This window comes from Gambusia affinis, linkage group LG24, assembly GCF_019740435.1.
Source record: "Gambusia affinis linkage group LG24, SWU_Gaff_1.0, whole genome shotgun sequence".
In the NCBI taxonomy this organism is placed as follows: Eukaryota; Metazoa; Chordata; class Actinopteri; order Cyprinodontiformes; family Poeciliidae; genus Gambusia; species Gambusia affinis.
In genome coordinates, this window is record NC_057891.1 from 4177962 (window position 1) to 4198741 (window position 20780).

The 20780-nt window shown below is 37.2% G+C and overlaps 4 protein-coding genes across 12 annotated transcripts in view; 2 read left to right on the forward strand and 2 right to left on the reverse strand.

Annotated features, from left to right (window-relative positions):
• Positions 1–529: 529 nt before the first annotated feature.
• LOC122827305 (gap junction beta-6 protein-like) lies at positions 530–5665 on the reverse strand. Of its 2 annotated transcripts, XM_044110089.1 has the most exons (7): positions 3755–5665; positions 3609–3662; positions 2599–2770; positions 1424–1576; positions 1040–1188; positions 746–952; positions 530–657 (listed from the first exon to the last, which is right to left on the reverse strand). In XM_044110089.1, exons 3-7 carry the CDS (start codon positions 2767–2769, stop codon positions 654–656), a joined length of 684 nt encoding a protein of 227 aa, XP_043966024.1. In that variant the 5' UTR covers position 2770; positions 3609–3662; positions 3755–5665; the 3' UTR covers positions 530–653. The 2 variants fall into 2 exon arrangements, with proteins under 2 accessions (XP_043966024.1, XP_043966025.1); XM_044110090.1 differs by lacking the exon at positions 530–657 and having other exon boundaries at positions 742–952.
• Positions 5666–6084: 419 nt separating this feature from the next.
• sap18 (Sin3A-associated protein) lies at positions 6085–7972 on the forward strand. The gene is made up of 4 exons (XM_044110103.1): positions 6085–6258; positions 7303–7412; positions 7493–7615; positions 7701–7972. The coding sequence occupies exons 1-4, from the start codon at positions 6187–6189 to the stop codon at positions 7855–7857; spliced, it is 462 nt and encodes a 153-aa protein (XP_043966038.1). The 5' UTR covers positions 6085–6186; the 3' UTR covers positions 7858–7972.
• A 134-nt stretch (positions 7973–8106) lies between these two features.
• Positions 8107–11876, forward strand: rtraf (RNA transcription, translation and transport factor). The gene is made up of 8 exons (XM_044110102.1): positions 8107–8895; positions 9224–9348; positions 9423–9522; positions 10145–10225; positions 10302–10390; positions 11161–11229; positions 11300–11348; positions 11433–11876. The coding sequence occupies exons 1-8, from the start codon at positions 8748–8750 to the stop codon at positions 11585–11587; spliced, it is 816 nt and encodes a 271-aa protein (XP_043966037.1). The 5' UTR covers positions 8107–8747; the 3' UTR covers positions 11588–11876.
• Positions 10461–20780, reverse strand: part of nid2a (nidogen 2a (osteonidogen)) — a 94709-nt gene continuing 84389 nt past the window's right edge. For 7 of the 8 annotated variants that reach the window (XM_044110092.1, XM_044110097.1, XM_044110096.1 and 4 more), the window contains 9 exons: positions 19511–19631; positions 19344–19444; positions 18452–18621; positions 17517–17646; positions 17271–17442; positions 15046–15203; positions 14849–14972; positions 14670–14782; positions 11916–13055 (listed from right to left, as the gene is read on the reverse strand). In XM_044110092.1, the coding sequence (XP_043966027.1) occupies positions 13045–13055; positions 14670–14782; positions 14849–14972; positions 15046–15203; positions 17271–17442; positions 17517–17646; positions 18452–18621; positions 19344–19444; positions 19511–19631 (1100 nt within the window). In that variant the 3' untranslated portion in view covers positions 11916–13044. Of the gene's footprint in view, positions 10480–11915; positions 13056–14669; positions 14783–14848; positions 14973–15045; positions 15204–17270; positions 17443–17516; positions 17647–18451; positions 18622–19343; positions 19445–19510; positions 19632–20780 lie in introns of those variants that run through there. The other variant, XR_006370017.1, reaches the window with a different exon arrangement.

Here is a 20780-nt window from a genome sequence, read left to right on the forward strand (position 1 = left end):
CTCAGTTATATTTACTTAAGTAACTTTTCTGAAAAAAATTACTCTTAGGAGTATTTTTACTACACTGTACTTTTTACTTTTGTTTGAGTAATTTTATTATGAAGTATTTCTACTCTAACTAGAATAAAACAATTAGTATCATTTGTAATTAGCTTATTTTAACGTACACAAGAAGTAAACAAGAAAAAAAGTTGATTTTGAAAGGCAGAGCGTTATGGAAGTGTGCCATATTACTTAATTATTTTAAAATAACATCAGCTGCTGAACACTAAATTTACAGTAAACAACTGACATAATACCTACATTTTAAGACCCAGCCCAACTGGTTTTGCAAAAAGTTTTAGTTGTCAGGATTCTGACAGTTTCCCCAGTGCAGTTTTATTGTTGTCCAGTAGATGGCCCAATGGTTCCACAATGATATAAAACAATTGGCATTCAAGGTGTGGATAAAAATTCATTGTTGACATCCGTCACCATTTCTGGGGTGGTAGAAGTGTATTTATCTGCATTTAAAAGTGTTCTTAAAAGTCTTTGCTATGCGATGCACCTTCATTCTGGAGCAGATGGTTTGTTCAAACCCAAATCTGTCTCTTCAATTGCTGATTTCGTCACCCTCTGCCCTCAAAGTTTCATTGAAAGCAAGATGTCAGTTGTTAGCTGAAAATCAAAGATACAAAAAGGTAATGTAAAACTGCAAACCTATCAAATCCGAATAATCACCTGCAAGTCTGATTAACATTTCTACCTGTTGAGAGCCTTGGCGACTAGATATGCAAGTTCAGCCAAATTAAGAACCATGCAGATAGAAGAGGCAGTAGCCATGAAAACGGTGAAGACGGTTTTCTCCGTGGGCCGTGAGACGAAGCAGTCCACCAGGTTGGGGCATGGCCACTGATCGCACTGCACCAGGCGTGGCATCTGGAAACCGTCGTACACAACGTACAGGGCGTACCTGGCGATACAAGGACGTACAGTGTGTGTTCTCACACCAAACCAGTCTGATTATGGACAGAAGGAACAGTTGAATCCCACATCTTACATGAATCCACCTTCAAACATCATTCTAAACACCAGGCTGCAGAGGTATGTCCACCAGAGGGCGCCAGCTATTGGGAGTCTCCTCTTTTTTAGCGTCTCCAGCTCTTCTTCTTGCCCCTTATTGTTGAGTACACTCGCCCGTCCAGAACTCTGACGCACAGTAATGGCCGCCCATGGGAAAATAAACACACAATACTTTCTGAGATTAACAGACGTGGGGAGATGAGTGTGAAAAATGCAGTACCGTAAAATCACATAAAACTTAGACAAAAAAGTACAAAATGTATGAATACTTTTACAAGGTACTGGTTGTATTTAAACATGACATCAGCTTACAGAGGCGTCTTCTGACAATGAATAAGCAGAATAAAAGAGGGACATCCACCTGAAGGATTCGTCTCTTATCGCAGTGGTTGCGGTAGGCCACATACATGGAGACCAAGAGGGTTGGTGTGGACACAAAGACCAGCTGGAGACTCCAGAGGCGGATATGAGACACTGGGAAGAACTGATCATAACAGACGTTCTCACAACCAGGCTGGGAGAAAAAAGTAACAGAAATGGAAATCAGCATCACCATACAGCTGGAATGGACTTGTTTCTAATAATCAGTTTTGATTTATTAAACTAAATGCTATCATACAGCCAGCAGGTGTCAGTATTTGCTGTGTGGTGGTTAGTTTACACATTTGTTGTCATTTCTTTACAGTTTTGGTCTTTTTGTTCCCCGATTAAGATGGGGACATCTTACACTCAGGTAAACAAGCAACAAGTAACAACTATGTAAGCAAATGTACTAAGCATTTGGTCCAAATGCTTCCAGTCCGGTCCAAATGAAAAAAGTGAGTAGGTATGAAAGAGGAGTTAGGAATTAAGAATAGAAGAAATTGATCTGGAGTAGTTTAGTAAAAAAAAAAAAAACTGGAAAAAAAGGAGCTGCGGTCAAATAAGGGTGGGAAAATTAAATTATTTCTATTGTTCAAAAATAATAATAGTGATAATAGAAACAAATCATCTTACTTTACAAAAAAATAACCATTTTAAATTCAAATTCAACATAATTTCCTTCTCTAAAAACCGGATTCGATTCACAACGAAGAGTCCAATTTGAATCAAACAAAAGCCAATCAGGCCAGTCAATAAAACAATCGTCATGTATAAAATAAAAAAAAAAAAAAAAACAGGATTCATCCAGTCATCCTAAGCAAGCACTGGGCAACAGTGGAAAGAAAAACTACACATTAAATTTAGTCAGGTTTATTTCTGCAGCTAATTTAATCAACGAAGCAGTTGAAAGTGCTTTACCTTGGAAAATAATGTTTATATTTTATTAATATAGACATTTCCTGTGATTATGATAGTAAAGTAGCAGAAATAGAAGTTTGGAGCATTTGCTAGTCGCTATTTATATAAAACCATTTTAGAATGATTAAACCTCATAGTTTACATTGTAATTTATGTCAGTTTAAATAAACTCAGCCTGTTGATATCTATAAATAATGTCATGTTTCTTCCCAACTTGTCAAAAGACATTTTAACTTGTCTCTGTCCGTGTGATACCTGTAGTGTGTTACAGGTGAAATCGGACTGCTCGTCGTCCCAGACGCTCTCAGCGGCCACAACCAGAACCATGACTCTGAAGATAAACAGCACAGAGAGCCACACTTTCCCCAGGGAGGTGGAGTGCCGGTTGGTGCCGACTAGCTGAGCGTAGAGAGCCGGCCAAGACATCCTGTTAGAGCAGACAAGCAAAGAAATCTGGAAAAGTTACTTTTTGCACCAGAAAACTGCAGGTTGTATTGGTAAACGTTTAATCGTTTGATAAAAACGACTCCATGACGACGTGAATCTATTTGAGGAGGAGAGAAGTGGCAGGAGATGAAAGCAGAAACAAAAGCCGACTCTGACAGAGGAAGGCGATGAAAAGGAATGAAAGTGAGAGGAGGAAAGTCAAAGGCGCCGTGTCAGCATTCATGTGAACATCTGATGAACCTCGCTGCCCACTGGCACTGTAAAAAAACTCTCCACTGTACAGAGAAAGCATCAGCATTCACTGGTAGGAACATATTTATGTTTCACCCTCAGATAAATATCTCAGGCTGCACGACAACTACAGAGGAATCATTTTTTAATCAAAGCGATTAAAAAAAATATTGTGTTTGTAAATAAGTTCAATTTATACCTTTCCTTCCTTACTATTACCATTATTAGCAGATTATTTATTATCATTATCACCATTTCTTGTTTGTTTTTATTTATTTGTTGTTATATAACAGATTTTGAGGAATTTACAGGTGTACAGTGGGAAGGAGTTGGTAATTATTCTGACACTGTATGTCTATTTAATAATATTACTATGATTAACATTAATATAACTGATTAGTTACAGTAAGTTAAACAGGTATATGAATACCATAATGCTTTAAATGAACAATTTCTGATAATTATTGATTTGTAAGTTAATTACTTTTGTTATCTTATCCTATTTGTTAGTTGTTTTCTTTGTTTTTTGAAATAAACAAATAAATGAAATGAAATAAAAATGATTCCAACAGGAACAAATTTCTCACCTTGCTTACAGTGATTCAGGTTGTTGGCTGTAAAAGTTTCCCCATTTTCTTTTCCTGCAAGAAGAAAATAAAATACAAGTAATTGAAATGACAAAACTGACTGAAATAAATCTGAATTTGTTCTTTGAGAGCAACAACACACAAACCTGCAGCTCTGAAGTCTTCTGCATAAAGATGCTTTCTTCACGGAGAAGTCAAAAAGACAGCAACAAAGTCACTTCCTCCAAGGATTTTCAAAATAAAACTCATCAGTGCTTTGGGATATTAAAATCTTTCCAAATGCAGGAATCAGTCTGGACTTTTTTTCTGATCCAAAGTTGCAAGACTGAAAGGTAGACAGGCATCCTGTAAAGTAGGGGTGTCCAAAGTGTGGTCCTGGGGCCACTTGTGGCCATCGGACTGATTTTGTGCGGCCCCCACCTCCGATTAAAAAAATTATACAAATTTGGTTCATTCAGCATAGGAGGCTGATGCAGATGGAAACTTTTTATTTTTATTTTTAATCTGGGTAAAATTATTACAGACATAATTTTCTTGTAATAGAAAAAGTTAAACAGAAATTGACAAATTGACAGAAAAATCTACAGTCTATTAGAGTCAAGAGTGTCCATCATTTTGGAGACATTTTCATGTTTAAGTCAATTTAGACTGTTGTATTCAGATTTAAATTTTTACTGAAGCCGCAGTTTGGAGGGCTGAGAGAACAAAGTGGCATTGTGGTGTGTAGGTGTGTGTGGGAAAGTGTATCTGTGTGTGATTGTTGTGACCGTAACTGGACCCAGCGAGAGAGTCGGAAGAAGAGCTTCTCAGATCTGAGTTACGTCTTGGCAGCGGCCGGCGATCCGGACAGAGCGGCTCTGTGTGCGGCAGATGACTGGGACTGATGAGCTTTTCCCACAGTTTGTTGAAGTGTGGGAGCAAAAAGCGACTTCCTCGGTTCGACCTGTGGATTCTCTCGGAAGCCGAATAAAGACATCGGAAGATGCTAAATTTAAGACAGAGATGCAATCTAGGAAATAAAGATCCTAGATGGTGAAATTAGGAATGTCCTTATTTATGATTGGGAATTTATCGTATCGTTTATCATTTATCGTGATGAGAATTTTGATTTATCGTTGTCTCAGTTTTACTCATTTCTCTACTGTTTGTTCAATGAGTGTCAGTAAATGTAAATACATTTAAAATATGATTAAATGCAGCTATTGTGTGCAGTTTAGTGACATAAATCAGACCTCTTCATGTAAATGGTGTCTTAAAGAAGAAAATTGTAAACAGGAATGTTTTTCAAGAACAGTGTTTGTGGAGCTATAAAGAATAAATAAATGAATGGTTTTTATTGTCACACAATATATTGTGATAAAACTTTAAATCCATACTGTAGACTAAACTACACTGCAGAGTAGTTAGGTATTCTTTGGTGATGGCATATAAGTTTCTGCTTTTATGTAGGTCAAAAAGCACCACTTTAAGTTGGTTTATCACCTAAAATCTCAATAAATATTGTGATAGAATTTGTGTTAATACAAGGCCCTGCTTCATTGAATGGGTATCAGTGTCAGAGACTCAAAGAGCCACTGTCTGATCTTTCTATCAAGTCCGGAGCAGAAACGGCTGAGAAAAGCTTGGAGGATCGTTTCAGTCTGGTGTGTGAGTGTAAATGTGGGAATCAGGGTGAAAGAGTAGAGACGTTTCTGGGCTCTGATCAGCCAGAACAGAGAGCAGCACTGTCAGGAAGAACACAAACAACCACACACTGTACCATCCCATACTGTACAAACATACACTCACATATATGTTGATAGGAATTACACACACACACCCACAGACAGCTTAATGAGTGAGCAGGAGTGAAGCATGTGACTGAATGGCAGCTTTCTGTAGGAGGGCTTGGCTGGTTGACACTAAGATGCAGTTTTTACAAAAACTGAAAATCTGACGAGCTACAAGAGTTTTAGGTGATTTATAAACATTCTGGATAATGAGAAAGAACATCTAAACCACTGAGATGTTTCCTGTATGTACTATTGTTGCAGAAACAACATTCTTTCTTTCAAATGGTTCAGAAAGTGTGATTAGGATTTCTAAATGTAATAAATAATAATGCATGACGTCTCTCAGAGCCCAAAGCATAGAATCAGACAGAAAAGATCTGCCCTTATGGATTAGGCATACTGTACCTAGTCCATAGGTACAGTATGGATTAGGTACAGATACAGATATATGATAGGTGCATCTCTACTTGAACTTTCCCACCTGGTGTCACACATTTTATTTAATTGACTGCATAGTTGCAAAGTAGAAGAAAATCGAACATGGCTAACAGTTTTTGTTATCAACATTTATTGCTATCGACAGGATTAATGAGAATAATATGTATTTTGAAACAAATTTGAATTACATTTCCATCCTGACCCGCAAACCTCACCAGCTGGTGGCGGTAGTGAACAACAGAACGTTGTTTACCAACCGGCAATAAAGTCAAAAAGAAGAAGTCGCTCGCCATCTTGTTCGTTGCTGTAGCTACGAAAAGAGCACGGAGGCAGACCTCAGTGTATGACTGTATTATTAATAAATAACAATGGCGCTTGAATCGCGGATTACACAGGAGGAAATAAAGAAGGAGCCAGAGAAACCCATCGATCGGGAAAAGGTGAATGACTGCATTTTACTCCGGAGTCGCCTGCTGCTTGTTTTACTTCTGTACCCTGAGCTAACCTAGTTAGCATTTCATGCTAATGTCAGAAAGCAAACTATTGAACGGTATTTGTAATATTAGGTGAAATGCATCACAGTAGTTAAATTGTGTGGAAACATTGCTGTGGTAATGTTAAGCTATTCAATAGTCACGGGGGGAAAACCGGGTAAATAACGAAACGTCAACGTGTCGTGCTAGCTAATGCTTTACTAGCTAATGGCTATTCAGCGTGTGTATTAAAAGATGTTTAATTTTATGTTTATCTTAAAAAATGTGTAGATTTGATCTCGTGGAGTGTCAAAACTTTCTTCTCGAAAGTCTCTATTTGCACTATTTTTAAATTAAAATTAGAATCAAGCAGGTTATCAAATATAATTTACGTCCGACGCTGAAGCCAGGGGCTTTTTAGTAAAGGGCTATTCCGCCTGTTTTAGTAGATCTGATTCTGATTTCTGTTTCAAACTCTAAAATACTTCTATAATCTGTCATATGTGAAACCTTTAGACTTTTTAGGCAAACATTAAACGGAGTGCTTGTAAATTTGAAATATTACAAAACACTTTTATCAGAAATTAAACTTTGCATTTAATATTATGATTTTTATATAGAATAATCTAATCCAGAATTGACTAAACATTTTGGTTTTTTAACCCCCCAAAAATTTACATATTAATGCTGCATATAATCATGTTTTATTTGTCATCTTTTACATGTAAGGACGATTATAAATGTTTTAAAGTAATATCTATGTCCCTCACTAAAAGGTTGCGTTGTAGTAACTTAGTTTTGCCACTAGATGGCAGTCCTGATGGATTGATTTTGTAGATGTTGCGTTAATCCCTGTCAAAATCATTATATATAGAGACAAACGGTGTTTATTAAAGTAAATTTGCCACACTAACATGTATTTATAAGCTCATTTGATTATGTAGAATACTTTTGGACTGTTTCTGCACTGCTTATGTTAAAAGTTATGCTTGATTTTCTCGTTTGCTGCAGACTTGCCCCCTTCTCCTGCGAGTATTTACCACCAACAGTGGGCGACACCACAGAGCAGACGAATTTGCTCGGGGCAATGTGCCCTCCAGTGAGCTCCAGATATACACATGGTAAAATTTTGTTGGCTTGTCTGTATTTACTTGTCACAGAAATGGAAATGGAGCTGAACTGTTGACTGTTTGTATTGCAGGATGGATGCTACGTTGAAGGAGCTTACCAGTTTAGTAAAGGAAGTGTATCCAGAAGCCAGGAAAAAGGGGACTCACTTCAGTTTCGCCATTGTCTTCCCTGATCTGAGAGTAAAGATGTACAAGTAAGTCTAACTCTACAAATCTGTGCTGACTAGACAGGTTGATCAGAGGAATAGCAGGATATTGATCTTAACTGATCACTTTCAGGTTGAAGGAGATCGGCAGCACTGTGTCTGGGAGGAAGGGCCTGGATGACGCCATGACGCTGCAGTCTCAGCGTTTCCAGATCGGAGACTACCTGGATATAGCCATCACACCGCCCAACAGAGCGCCGCCCCTCAACACACGCATGAGGCCTTTCTGAGCGCCCACTCACACTCTGAGAGATGAATCTTTATTTTGTGTTTTCTCATCTTAAATTGTTCCATTCATTTTGTGAAGCCTGGTGTTTAATAAACCTGTTTTCTTTTTTTTCCAAAGACTAAGTCTAATTTTTACTAACTGTTATTACAGGCTTCTCTGTAAAACTTTAGTAATTAGAAGTAATTGTAATAGTAAATAGACTAAAAACATGCTCTGCATTTTAGCAAATTTAAATGTGTGGTGTAAGTAATTTCTCATAAATCAAATATTGACTCTACTAAGTATTAGTCACAGGAAAGAAAATAAATCAATTTGGTTCTTTACCTGTTTGTAAATTACTAATGAGATAAAAAATAAAATAAAGGAAAAAGTAAACTCAGAATCACTTTTCAAGAACAAAAACTTATAAAATGTATTGAGAACAAAGTAGAAATGTTTAAGTAAAGTAAAAAATACCACAATAGTAAAAGAATAAAGGAAAAATGGGAATTATCAAGAAGGAAGGAAGTCGTATTTTTTCAGAATAAAGTTGAAATTTCGCAAGATAAATGTCTTTAAAAAGTCAAAACTTTTCGATAAAAGGAGAGTTAATAATAAAATATAATAAAGAGCTGTAATGCTCTCTTGATACTTGTATTTGATACAAATTACAGCAGTTTTTGTTTTGTTTTGTTTTTTTACAAAACAATGTTTTGTTTTCTAATGCCAAAAAACCCCACATCTTTACCAAAATTTCTTCAGATAAAAAAAAAAAGTTATCGAAAAATAATTAAGGCTACTATTTTAGAAAAGTGACGATATTTAAATTTCCTTCTTCGGTGTTAAGGATTTTATTTTGAAAGGTCATTTAAGAACTAGCAGGGTCCGACGTGGGCGCATGCGCACTGCCATATGCAAGACGTTAGCAGAGCAGTAGCCGCGCAAGTCCACAGTCTAAATAAGAAAAGCGGAGATTTTGCGCTAAGTATTTGTTCTGAAATGTTTCGCAGGAAACTGACTGGGCTAGACTACCACGACCCGAACGGATTTGACTGCTCAGGTGAGGGAGAAAAGTGACTGATTAGCCGGTTTCGTTCAGGTTTTCACGGAGTTAGCTGACGTGTGTACGTATTCTGAACCGTGTCGCTATAAGGAGACAGTGAATTGCCAGACTAAAAATAGGAATATATGGAGGCATTCTACGCTTTAAATTAATATCAGTGCAGTTTAATGCTTCCTATTTAAGCAAATCTGTTTACTAATGTTAGTAAACCTTAATATTCTTTTTAAAAACGTATTAAAGGCTCTTAATGAAGATTTCTGGTATGATTTTAATAAAGGCACCAATTAATTTCTGTACTAATGGTCACATTTGGACTCTGGTTCAGATGAAACCCAATTCAGGAACTGCATTGTGTGGCTGGAGGACCAGAAGATCCGACACTATAAGATCGAGGACAGAGGCAACCTTAGGAACATCCCCAGTTCAGACTGGCCCAAAGCTTATGAGAAGGTGAGACTGTCCAGATCTCTGGACAATCTGGACACCATGACCTGAGTTTAAGCTTTCTGCTTGTGTTTCTGTAGTACCTGCTGGATCTGAACTGTCCCTTTGGAGTTCAGGAGAAGAAGGAGGCCCTGGACTGGCTGCTGGGTCTGGCTGTACGCTACGAATATGGAGACAATGGTAAGACATACAGCAGATAGAAAATATATCTGATTTTATTTGATCAAGCAATATTTTTTTACAGACAGATCTGATTCATAAAACTTCCTGGACGAATTTAGCACCTGAAGTATATTTAAAACAACCAAATTAAAGAGCTGAAGTCACACAAAAGTAAAGAAACCGTAATTCTTCATGTTTTAAACATAACTTTATTTTCAACAATTACTACACTGATACAACGTACTAGCGAAATTGTAGATAGAAAAAAAGGAGTTTTAATTTTTTTCAATAAAAATTCTAACATTAGTCTAAAAAAATTTTTGTTTTGTCTGGAGCTTTATTCCTTTTTTCTTCTACCTACAATGACCATCACACACTGAAGCTAATGTGTACAAACATTTGTTTCTTTACTGGCTGTTTTCAGCCAGTCCTTACAAATGATTTACTTTTGCATTTACAGGATATTAAAACAAAAGCACCAGATTATAAACTCACTTCAAAACAATAATTTTCATTTTTAAATGCTAACAGTTTGAAGGCAGTAGAAATAAATCCGTCCCAAGTTTTCTTCAGGTGAAACACTGAAAATGACCACTAGATGGCGGTGCAACAACACAACTTATTTTCTTCCGTTATGCAGTTGAAAAGTATAAGAACTGTCGGCCGCTGGACACGTCCGCTAACAGCGATAAGGCCGTGGATCCTCTCCTCAACCTCGACAGTAAGTAAATCCCCCATCTCTGTTTTCCTTTCACTGTTTCAGTTAATTACAATGTTTGTTTTTCTTATTCTTTTAGGTAACTCCCCAGATTTTAAAGCAGGAGTCACAGCATTGGCCAACATCCTCAAAATACAGCGGCATGACGATTACCTGGTCATGCTAAAGGTGAGAAGAGAGTGATGTCATCCAGATGAATTTGCTACAATTTGTATTTTTGGGGGGTTTAATGGATAGATCCACACAAAGTAGCAGAACTGCAAGAGAAAAGAAAACTACATAGATTACACAGGTGGGTAGAGTAGCACAACTTCAGCATATTTTTACTCAAGTAAAAGTGAAGAAATTACTCAAGAGAAAAAAGTCTACTCAAATTATCATTTTATATTTAAAAATTGTGTCATTAGATGGACCAAAATATAGTTTAGTGGAAATTTTGGTATTTTAATGACAATAATTCATATAAGCAACAAAAAAATAAGACAATCAGGCAAAAGAAATTAGCTTCTTTCAATAAAAAAAAAACGTATAAAACTTTACCTGAAACTGCAGGTGTGTGTCATATTTGGTTTGTTTTTCATTCAGTGGGTAGAAAATCCAGAAATTTCACTCAAGTAAAAGTGTACGATTATTAAAACTACCCCTAAAAATACGTTTAATGGAGTAAATGTAAGTAGTTACTACATAACTCTGGTAGAGTATGAGATTAAACAGTCCTGCCACAAAATTTAAGACCTGTTATTAACATATTTAAGGCCAACTTATTGTTTTTCAGTGAATTTAAGACAATTTAAGGCCTTAATTTGATAGATTTTTTTTATGGAGATTGTAAGTTTTTTTAAAATTCCAAATCAGAAGAATTAAGAGGTTGAGTTTGATTTCCGTACTAGGAATTGCAGCGATGCTCTCTAATCAGTGCTTCTTCCTGTTCTTGGCAGGCCATCCGTATCCTGATCCAGGAGAGACTTTCACCAGAGGCCATTGCTATGGCCAGCCAGAACAGAGAGGTGAGCTGAGGACATGCGTGAACATCTGAACTCCGATTTAAAACTAAAAACCTCCTGCGGTTCTTTGCAGGGTGTTCCGGTCGCTTTGGACAAACACATTCTGGGTTTCGACACTGGAGGTGAGTGAGGTTAAACCCCTCGTTTTTCTTTTGTTTCAAACGCGCGCGGTGACGACATTCCTCCTCTTCTCCCCCCCCCGGCAGACGCGACCCTGAACGAAGCGGCCCAGATTCTGCGCCTGCTGCACATCGAGGAGCTGCGGGAGCTGCAGACGAAGATCAACGAGGCCATCGTCGCCGTCCAGGCCATCATAGCCGACCCCAAGACGGACCACCGGCTGGGCAAGGTCGGCAGATGAGAGGCCAAGGTCACTGGAGTTGATTTGCAGAGAAAAGCAACTTTTTTTTTTTTGTTCAAAGACATCTGAAGGAAATGTTTTTTTTCAGTTGTTGCATGAGATGGGCCAATTTGGACAAACTGAGCAAAGGTCCAAGTTTCAGAGGCAAAGATTTGTTTTCTTAAAGAAGGGAAACTGTTGTTGTAGTTCTGGTACAGAAATGAAATTCCTCAAAAGTGGACGATTGTGTTGAACTCTGATAGTTTGTTTATTTTTTGAATAAATGTTCATCCTGAGGCGGTCAAAATCACATAGGGTGTGATTTATACAACAGCAAAAAAAAAAAAACTTGTATCAAATCACATTTTATTGATATAAATATCACATCTCGTTAACAAGAAAAGGTTTAAAATGTCAAAATATTCAGCAAAATAAAACGACATTTTCTCCTGTGGGGAATCCAGGACTGCAGCTGCTGCGATCTGTGGGTTGTGCTGCTTTTGTTTCAGAAATTTATTTTATTATTAATAATACAGGTTTGCTGCTGGCATCAGTCTGATTGGCACCATTTATGTCCGAACCGCAGATTCAAGCGCTTCAGTTTTTTAAACGCAAAGAAATAACACTAAATAAAACCAACATTTCTTGTAGTTCTTGGCGACATGCAGCTGAACTTACCTTATCTTAACTTAACTTATCTGGAGCAATGCTAATACTGCTGAATCCAAATTATTATTAATAAGAAAGCATACAAATTACTTCAAAAGTCACTGAAGTTGCATGAAACAGAAACTGGACACAGAAAAACCCTGATGCTGTTACTGTTCTGTTTTCCAGTTTCTGTTGAGTTAAACGCAGTCAATATTTTACCTGTAGTAGATAACGATCTGCATCGTATTTAGAATAAGTCGCTAAAGCTAACGGCTAACCGGCTTTAGACCAGAACTTATTCTAAATTAAGACAGGAGGAATCATACCTACTGCAGAATTAAATTGGTGTCTATTGTTTTAGTTTGTGCTGTTATAATATTTAAGACTTTAACAAAACTCATATAAATTAATTGTGCTATCTTTGTGTAGCTTGAATATTTGTAGCACAGCTGATTGAGACCAAATTTGCTCGATTCTGTTGACCTTCGATGACCTCTGGAAACATTCATTAATTTCTTTAAAATGATAGCGGCACAAACCAGCATCAACGTTTTACACCAACATAGTGAAATTCAAAGTTGATTAACTGCTTCCAACTTTTTAGTTCCCTTTAAGTCACAGGAAAACACTCGTGAAAAACTTCTAAAATCTTTTGTTCTGTAGCTTTGATAGAAAACAAAATAACTCAAAACAGTAGAAAAAAATGAGGTATAAAACAAATTTACAAAACATTTACTTTGGGTTATATTTTGAGGGTGAGGACAGTGAGGGTTGTAACTCTTGCTTCCATCCAGCGACTGTAGCATCAAAGGACTGCTGGTCCTTCGTTAGAGGCTCCCTGTGAAACGAGAGCAGAAGATTAGTTCCATGACGTCAGGTTTCCCTTCCTGTGTAAATCTGAATGTTTTCAGTGCCTCTGTTCTTTTTAATGAACGAGTTTTCAATGTGTTGATGTTTTCAACAGCTGCGTTTCCGTTGACCAAATAACTGTGGAAAATAAATCTTCTCAATGGAAACACAGCAATTTTGAAAAAAAAAAACAAAACTCCAGTTTTTTGCTAAAATGTTTTTGTGCTAGCATGAAGTGTTTTTTATCTATATTGAAATTAGCGTATTTCGCAAAACTGCAATGGAAACATTTTTCAAGTCATGAGTCACATGATCAACAACTAAATGTTGCTACTGTTGGAAACGACAAAAAAGACAACAGGAAGTATTAGGCGGATGATGTTGTGACAGTTTTTAACAACTTATTCACCTGTGATTTTAATTTAATTTTGTATTTGATGGAAACGATACAATTGTGAAATTATTATTTTTTTTACATTAGCTGAACATCAACAAAGTTTTGCAGCACATTTATAACAAAATGGCGGCTAACGGCGGCTTTTAAGTCTCCCCCAAACAGCCGCCTTTGAAGGGACCGGCGGACATCATCGGGACCGGCGCTGTGCAGATGAGTGACATCTGCCAGGGTGCCACTTTGGGGATTATCCTGTATTTAGAGAGGCTGCATCACACTTTGAAGGTGTTTGAAAAACAGCCCTGAGGACATCTGCACTCATTAACACGTCAGACATGATGACCCAGTCAAAGTACAGGCAGAGGGTCGTCAGCGACGGTGTAATCATGGCTGCTCGGTTCACACACTGAGTCAGCACGGACAGATGGATCTTGTCTCTTTTATTAGCGATGCTAAAGAATTGAGCAATGTTTTACATTTAAAGGTGACTATCCACAAAATATATTTCTTTCTTTTACATAAAAACAAGCTATCACAGCCATGTTGCATCTGGAGTTGAACTTTTTGGTCGATCACCAATTTGGCTAGTACTGATTTTTTTGTCTGAAATTTAGCTAAATATGGCAAAAAGTTGTTGAGGTTATTAAATTTATCATTAACTGAAAACGTGCAGACGTGAGTCTGTTGAGAAACGGAGGACAGCGGTTGATTTTTAGACCTTTCACTGCAAAAACACAAAATCTCACCAAGTATTTTTGGTTTAGTTTCTATTGCAAGTATCTTAGTTCACTTGAAATAAGACAAAACTAACAAGAAACCGTTCAGCAAGAAATATTAGATTGTTTTAAGTAAGTAAATACTTAATATTGAAGAAAAAGTTCTAGTTTCACTTACATGATAAAAATGTCTTGTTATAAGTGAAATAATCAATATTAATGAATTATTTACTAGAAACAAACTCTCATATTTTACTGAAAACTTACTTATAAGTTAGTTTTGTCTTATTTAAAGAATATTAAGATATTTTCACTAGAAACTAGACTAAAATACTTGGTAATATTTTGTGTTTTTGCAGTGTAGAGAAGATATAAGTTACAAAATCTGCTGATCTCTTATCCAGATAAAACCATTTGTGTTTGATCGAGATCTACATCTATTTCAGGAAAGTCGATAAAAGAAGCTACTTGAAGACTCTCCATCCCATCTCACCCGGTAGACAGTGGGTGGTTGCTATGGTGATGCCGTAGAGGTGAGACCGCTGCTCAGGCAGGTATTCGTCTGTGAACTTGCTGCTGTACTTGTCGACTGCGATCACGCCGTCCCTGTGACAACCCAGTGGTTACTAACCAGTAACAGAAACAGACCGACAGGTCATCAAAGATGGCTACCTCCTCCAGTCGCTGAAGTAGAAATGGTTGCTATGGTAGACCATGCTGAACGGGTAGTTCAGGTCAGAGTTGATCACCCTGCGGCCGGATCCGTTTGGAGATATGCACTCCAAAAGCTTGGTGCCTGACGGAAACAGAATCGATTCCAGATCAATTCTGCTTTCAGGAAGTGAAGAGAACAAACCTGGGATGTTTACCTGCATCGGCCCAGCAGATCTGCCCAGCAGAGAGGTCGTAGGTCAGCGCGTTCGGCAACCCGACGCGTTCAGACACAACTACTCTACGGCCCTGACCGTCCACAGTGGACGTCTCGATCTTCGGCGCCTCTCGGTTCCAGTCGGTCCAGTAAAGACTCCTGCAGAGAGTCACAGCGCAGAAACCAGTTTGAATGCTGGGAAACAATTATTTTAATATTAATTAGCATTTTATTATGACATATTATTGAAATTATTTTAATCAGTTACTCAATCTATTATTTTGATTTACATTCTGCAGATTATTTCATCAATATTGAAAATCAGAGGTGGGTTAAAGTATCCAACAATTGTAAAAGTAAAACTACTTCAACTTATTTTTAGTCAAGTAAAAGTAAACAGCAGAAACCAAAGAAATTACTGAAGTAAAAATAAAAAAGTTTTTGGTAAGAAGTAACTGATCAATGATCAATCATTTAATATTTAAAAATTTCATAATCAGACAGATCAAAGTTAAGTGGAAATGTAGCTATTTGAAGGACAAAAATGACAATAATTCATATAAATAACAAAAAAAAAAATCAAGCAATTACTTTAAAAAAAAAAAATCAATTAAAAACTTATAAAACTTTAATAAAAACTGCAGCTGTGTGTCTGTCTGCTGAAGTTTTGGTTAAAAACATGTTTGATTTTCATTCAGTGGGTAGAAAATCTAGAAATTTTATTCAAGAGTAGAAATACTTCAAAATAAAATTACTCAAGTAAAGTAAAAATCCTAATAGAGGAATTTTTTCAAAAAGTTACCCAACTCTTAAACAAAGTATTTATATTTACTTTTATAAATAATAAAATTAGCCCTTTATTTCCTTAAAAAAGCTCAGTCCTTTCCACTCATTATCAATACAGTGTAGAGAAAAACATTTAGATTTTTTTATTAACTAATTAATAACTGGACGAAAAGGTTTTTCTTATTTTATACCACTTGAGGAGTTGAGTAGAACATTTTTACAGGCTAATTTGTTTCATCTTAAATGAGAAATATTACATTTTTTTGTACAGTTTTGGCTAAATATATCCAACTATTTCACTAATAATCGTGTCAGCTCTACTAGCAATGTGACAAATTAAAATCTGAGACATGTGGCATTTGTTCTGCTTCCTCTCATCTCAGTGTGATATTTGATAAAATGCAGATGTAGCGCATTAAGGATGCAGAATTTACAGCTGCATTAGAGAAAACATCAAACGTGATTTTGGTAAAGGAGGTTCCAGCTCGTAGATTTCCTTCTGTTTCTTATCATGTTTAGTTTAGAGACTCGTGTCTAGAAACCAGACGCAACAAGACTCAACGGAGCAAGAAAATGCAGAACCTTCTGCTCTGCGTGGATCCAGACTGTGTTGACTCACAGCTTGCGTTAAATTTCCTGCTTTTAATAAAAAGCCGAACCGTGCGTTCCCTGCTGCGTATGAGTCACTCCTCTGAGAAGAGAGACGCTCAGCTCTGGATGATTAAACCTCCAAACAACTTTTTATTTAAAATGCAAAATTAGTAATAAATAATGGTGTATTTTGGTGTTCAGCTCATGAAATGAGACAGTTTTAGTTCAACTAAGACTAACAGAGAAGCATAAAGTATAACAAACAAAAATGATAATTAAATCATTTAAAAATGTAAATGTATGGGTATACAATGCACCGATCCACTTTTTCACTTTCGATACTGATACCGATATCTGAGGTTAAGTATCGGCTGACAATGATACAGAAAAGCAGCTGAATTGACTTTCTTTGTTTTAAAAGCACAGACACAAATGTACTAAATTACAAATTTCTTATTGATCACTCAAGTTTGGTCAAACATGTCAAAATGTGTGACTGAGTGCAGTTGGGAGTAAAAAAAAATTAAAATAAATAATAAACTGACAAAAATAAACTGCAACAAACCTTTGAAATGGTCCAGAAAGTAGCATTAGTTGTTCTAAATATAGTGTAAAACAAATAATAAAGCATAGAATTAGAGTGAATAGATTGGGAACATTGTCACCAATAACTGATACAGATATTGATATCAGATCGGTGCATCTCTAATACATTCATTCTCTTCGTTCTTGTTTTGTTTTTGTTTTGTTTTGTCAGAAACTGATCTTGAGGTGATATCAAACTTTTTCAATCTTAATTTTCTCCAAACTAAAGAACTTAAAACAAACAGGACGGATAAAAAGTCTTACCCGGTGGATGAGACCACTACGATGGCCCGCGGGTTGACCAGGTCCGAGTCGAACAGGGTCCGCCTCCTGCTGCCGTCCAGGCTTGCACTTTCTATCACATCCGTGTTCGAGTCGACCCAAAACATCAACCTGCGCTTGGCATCCAGAGCCAACCCCTCCGGACTGACCAGATCTGCAGGCAGAGGGCGCTGTTGTTTACCTCAGAGCAGAATAAAAACATTCCAGACGAAGAAGAACAGGCGCTACTTGTGTTGATGAGCATCTCCGGCTCAGCTCCAGACGCCATTGAAGCTCTGTTGATCGTCCTGGCTGACAGATCTGTCCAGTACACTTTATTTTCCTTGCAGTCGTAGGCGATACCGACAACAATGGAGCCCTGCATGTAAACAAACATTAGCATCTCAGTTGGGGTTAGCTTGGAGCAGGGTGAAGTTTCAAAGCTGTTTTCTGAGGGAAACCTTGAAAACATGACTTAGAAGAAATTCAACTTTGTAATTTAGCACCTTCAAACTGAGCCTCTGTCTCTTTAAAAACTCCACTTTCAGGAAGTCATTACAAACATGGCTCCTCTATTAACCCTTTAACGTTTTTACCAGCGTTAAACTGGGAAGTAGCTCATATAATGAGGTGTTTGCTAATTGCTGCTGGCTAGTCTGAAGGAGCTGAATGGGGTAGGAGATGCATCTTGAAGGCGGGGCTACGTCCACCCAGACGTTTTGGACAGCTGAATGGTTGCCATAGAGATTAAGTTGATTTTTCATAATACTACCACCTCCTTAAAAATCCTCCGTCATTTTGATGAGAGCTAAAATTTGACTAAGCCAAAAGGAGAACAAAATGGTTGATGGATTTAGGCAAATGACTGATTATGATGTTAGAACTTTTTTGCGCACATATTTAATTTTTTTTCATTATATGTCTATACATAGCCCTCCAGAATGGACACAGAATGTGATTTATTCACTCTAATTTAATACTTTCGGCATTTAGTTTGTTTCTTCTGATGAGTACATCTGCTACAAAGGAGGCGTCAGAAACTCATCCACAGCAGAAGTTGCACAGATGTTTCACACATTGCATCACTTCACACATCGGGTGTAGACAGCCAATAAAAATGACACATGGAGGCTAAATCATGACATGTTTCTTACGCTGAAAGTTTAACCTGCAGCGGTTCTTACGTGAAGCGTCAGCAGTGTTTTGGAGCGCCCTGCGTCCAGCCGGCTCCCTATCAGAGGCAGGGCTCCGATTTTCTGGCCCTGAGCGTAGAGGAGAGTGACGGCGGTTTTCGGAGGCGTCACATCCGGACGGGTCACGGGAAGGACGGTGGGCGGGGCCACCGATGGAAGGCCTGGCACGAGTAAGATGGATGAAAACGAAAATCTGTGATTGTATTCAACCTCCTTGACTCTAATGATGGTTATGAAACAACATGAGTCAAAAGCACACAAAATAATAAACTAAATTTACAAACATTTTTCATTAAACAACTAAAAAAGTCTGGCTTTTTCTTTCCTAGAAAGGGAAGATTAAATCTTTGTAGATCTAAATCTTAAAATGCAAAGAAATTAGCGTCCAGCTAGCTAATTACTTTGAATGAAAAAAGATAAATATTCAATTTTTTCCCACCAGGAAGAACAGGATTTGTGTCACTCTTTCAAAAAGATTGCTACATTAAGTCGATTTGGTTGCTAAAAGACATAATATTTTAATTTGTTTATTGTAATTCTGCTCTAATTAAAGATAAAAGTTTCCATCTGCATCTACTAACTTGTGCTGGCGGGCCACACAGAATCGATCCGAGGGCCACAAATGACCCCCGGGCCTCACTTTGGACACCCCAGCCAGTTTTTTCTACAAATGCTACAAAAACATGCATCTGGAAACATCACAATTTTTTAAAGGAAATAGGTTAAAATATTCCTTGAGAATTTAGATATTGTGAACTTCTTTATGATAACACGATAAACATTTAGCTTAAAATCCCAATAAAATACAATAAAGTTTGAGATTGTAACTGTGTGGCTGTGCTACTTTTGCAAGGAGAGAATAAAAGATAAAAATCTGACTTACATGCTGGTTTGACGGCGTCGTGTGAGCGAGTACCAGGTATTTCCCGGCCCTCCCGGTCCACACACCAGCAGTAAGTGGACCCCCCGTAACACTGGACCGGACTGAGAGCGCAGAGTGGTCACAATCACAAGATCTGAAATTATTTCTGCCGTTCAACGTGAATCTACCTGAATTCTCCATCCGGTTCGCACTGAGGCAAATACTGCTGGGGGTCCGGATTCCGTCCGTAGTGCTCGATCAAACTGGCCCTCCATCTCTCACACACGCTCTCGGCTCGACTGGTAGGCGCTGCGAAGAGCGCAAACCTCTTTTAAAACCAGCAACCACACAACAGAGGCATAAAGAAACTCCTCTGTTGATGCTGCACTTATTCAACTAAATGCAGCATCTGTTTTCCAGCCCTCTGAGTTTATGTCGTAATTTGAGTTGGAGTGCTTTATTAATGGTATGTGAATGCCCTGTGTTTAAAGAAGCACACACACACACACACACACACTCCAAAATGTTTACCAGCCAACAGGCGTTTTAATAACTCAGCTTTAGAACTGAACCTGAAGCCGCTTTATGTTTCTGCTTCTGTCTGTGCAGAAGTAAAAACATAATTTCAGTATTTATTTATTTTTTTACAGATTAATAGGTTCTTGTGATTCATGTGGTTTAGAGGTTATATAGCATTTAACCACAGAATTCAGTAAATTTGGTGGTTCAGAGCAGCTCATGCAGGCGGTTCCAAACCGCAGAGCTCAACTATTTAATGCGAAACAATAAATCAGGGGTTGTAGTTTAACACTGTAGAAGATGTAAAACCAAAGGCAAACAGAAAAAGGAAATTCCACTTGAAAAAGTTAGTTGGGGGGAAAAAATCTGGAGATGTTCACCAGTTTGGAAAGTCAAAAATCTGTAAGCTTTTCTGCCAATAATTTAAACAGCAACAGATCTTTACAACAAGCAACGCTTCAATTATGTGCAAAATAAAGACTGAAAAACTAAATATGCTGTGCTGTGTTCATAAGAAAACTGTGCAAAAATAAAAATTTGTAAATCTAATTGATGTAAAGCAATTAGGACAGAAACAAATAATCGGATTAATTGATTATTTAAATAATCTTCAACTAACTAAGTAATCGATTAATTGTTAAGTGGACTATACAGATGCAAAAGAAGTCTGTAATTCAGCCAAAACTTTAAAAAATACATTCATTTTACATTTAATCTAAACAATTTTAGCCTCACCTCACCAGGATCTGTTAAAAAATCCTACTAAATATCTTTTTATAGCCAATTATTAATCAATTGATTCAAAATTAATCAACAAAATAAATTTGAGTTTTTCATACGTTGATGTTAGAAGTATTTTTTAGCTGCAGATGTATGCTGCAAATAATCTCTAAAAGAATACTTTGTTTTGGCATTTTAGGCAATAAAATGTTTATTTTC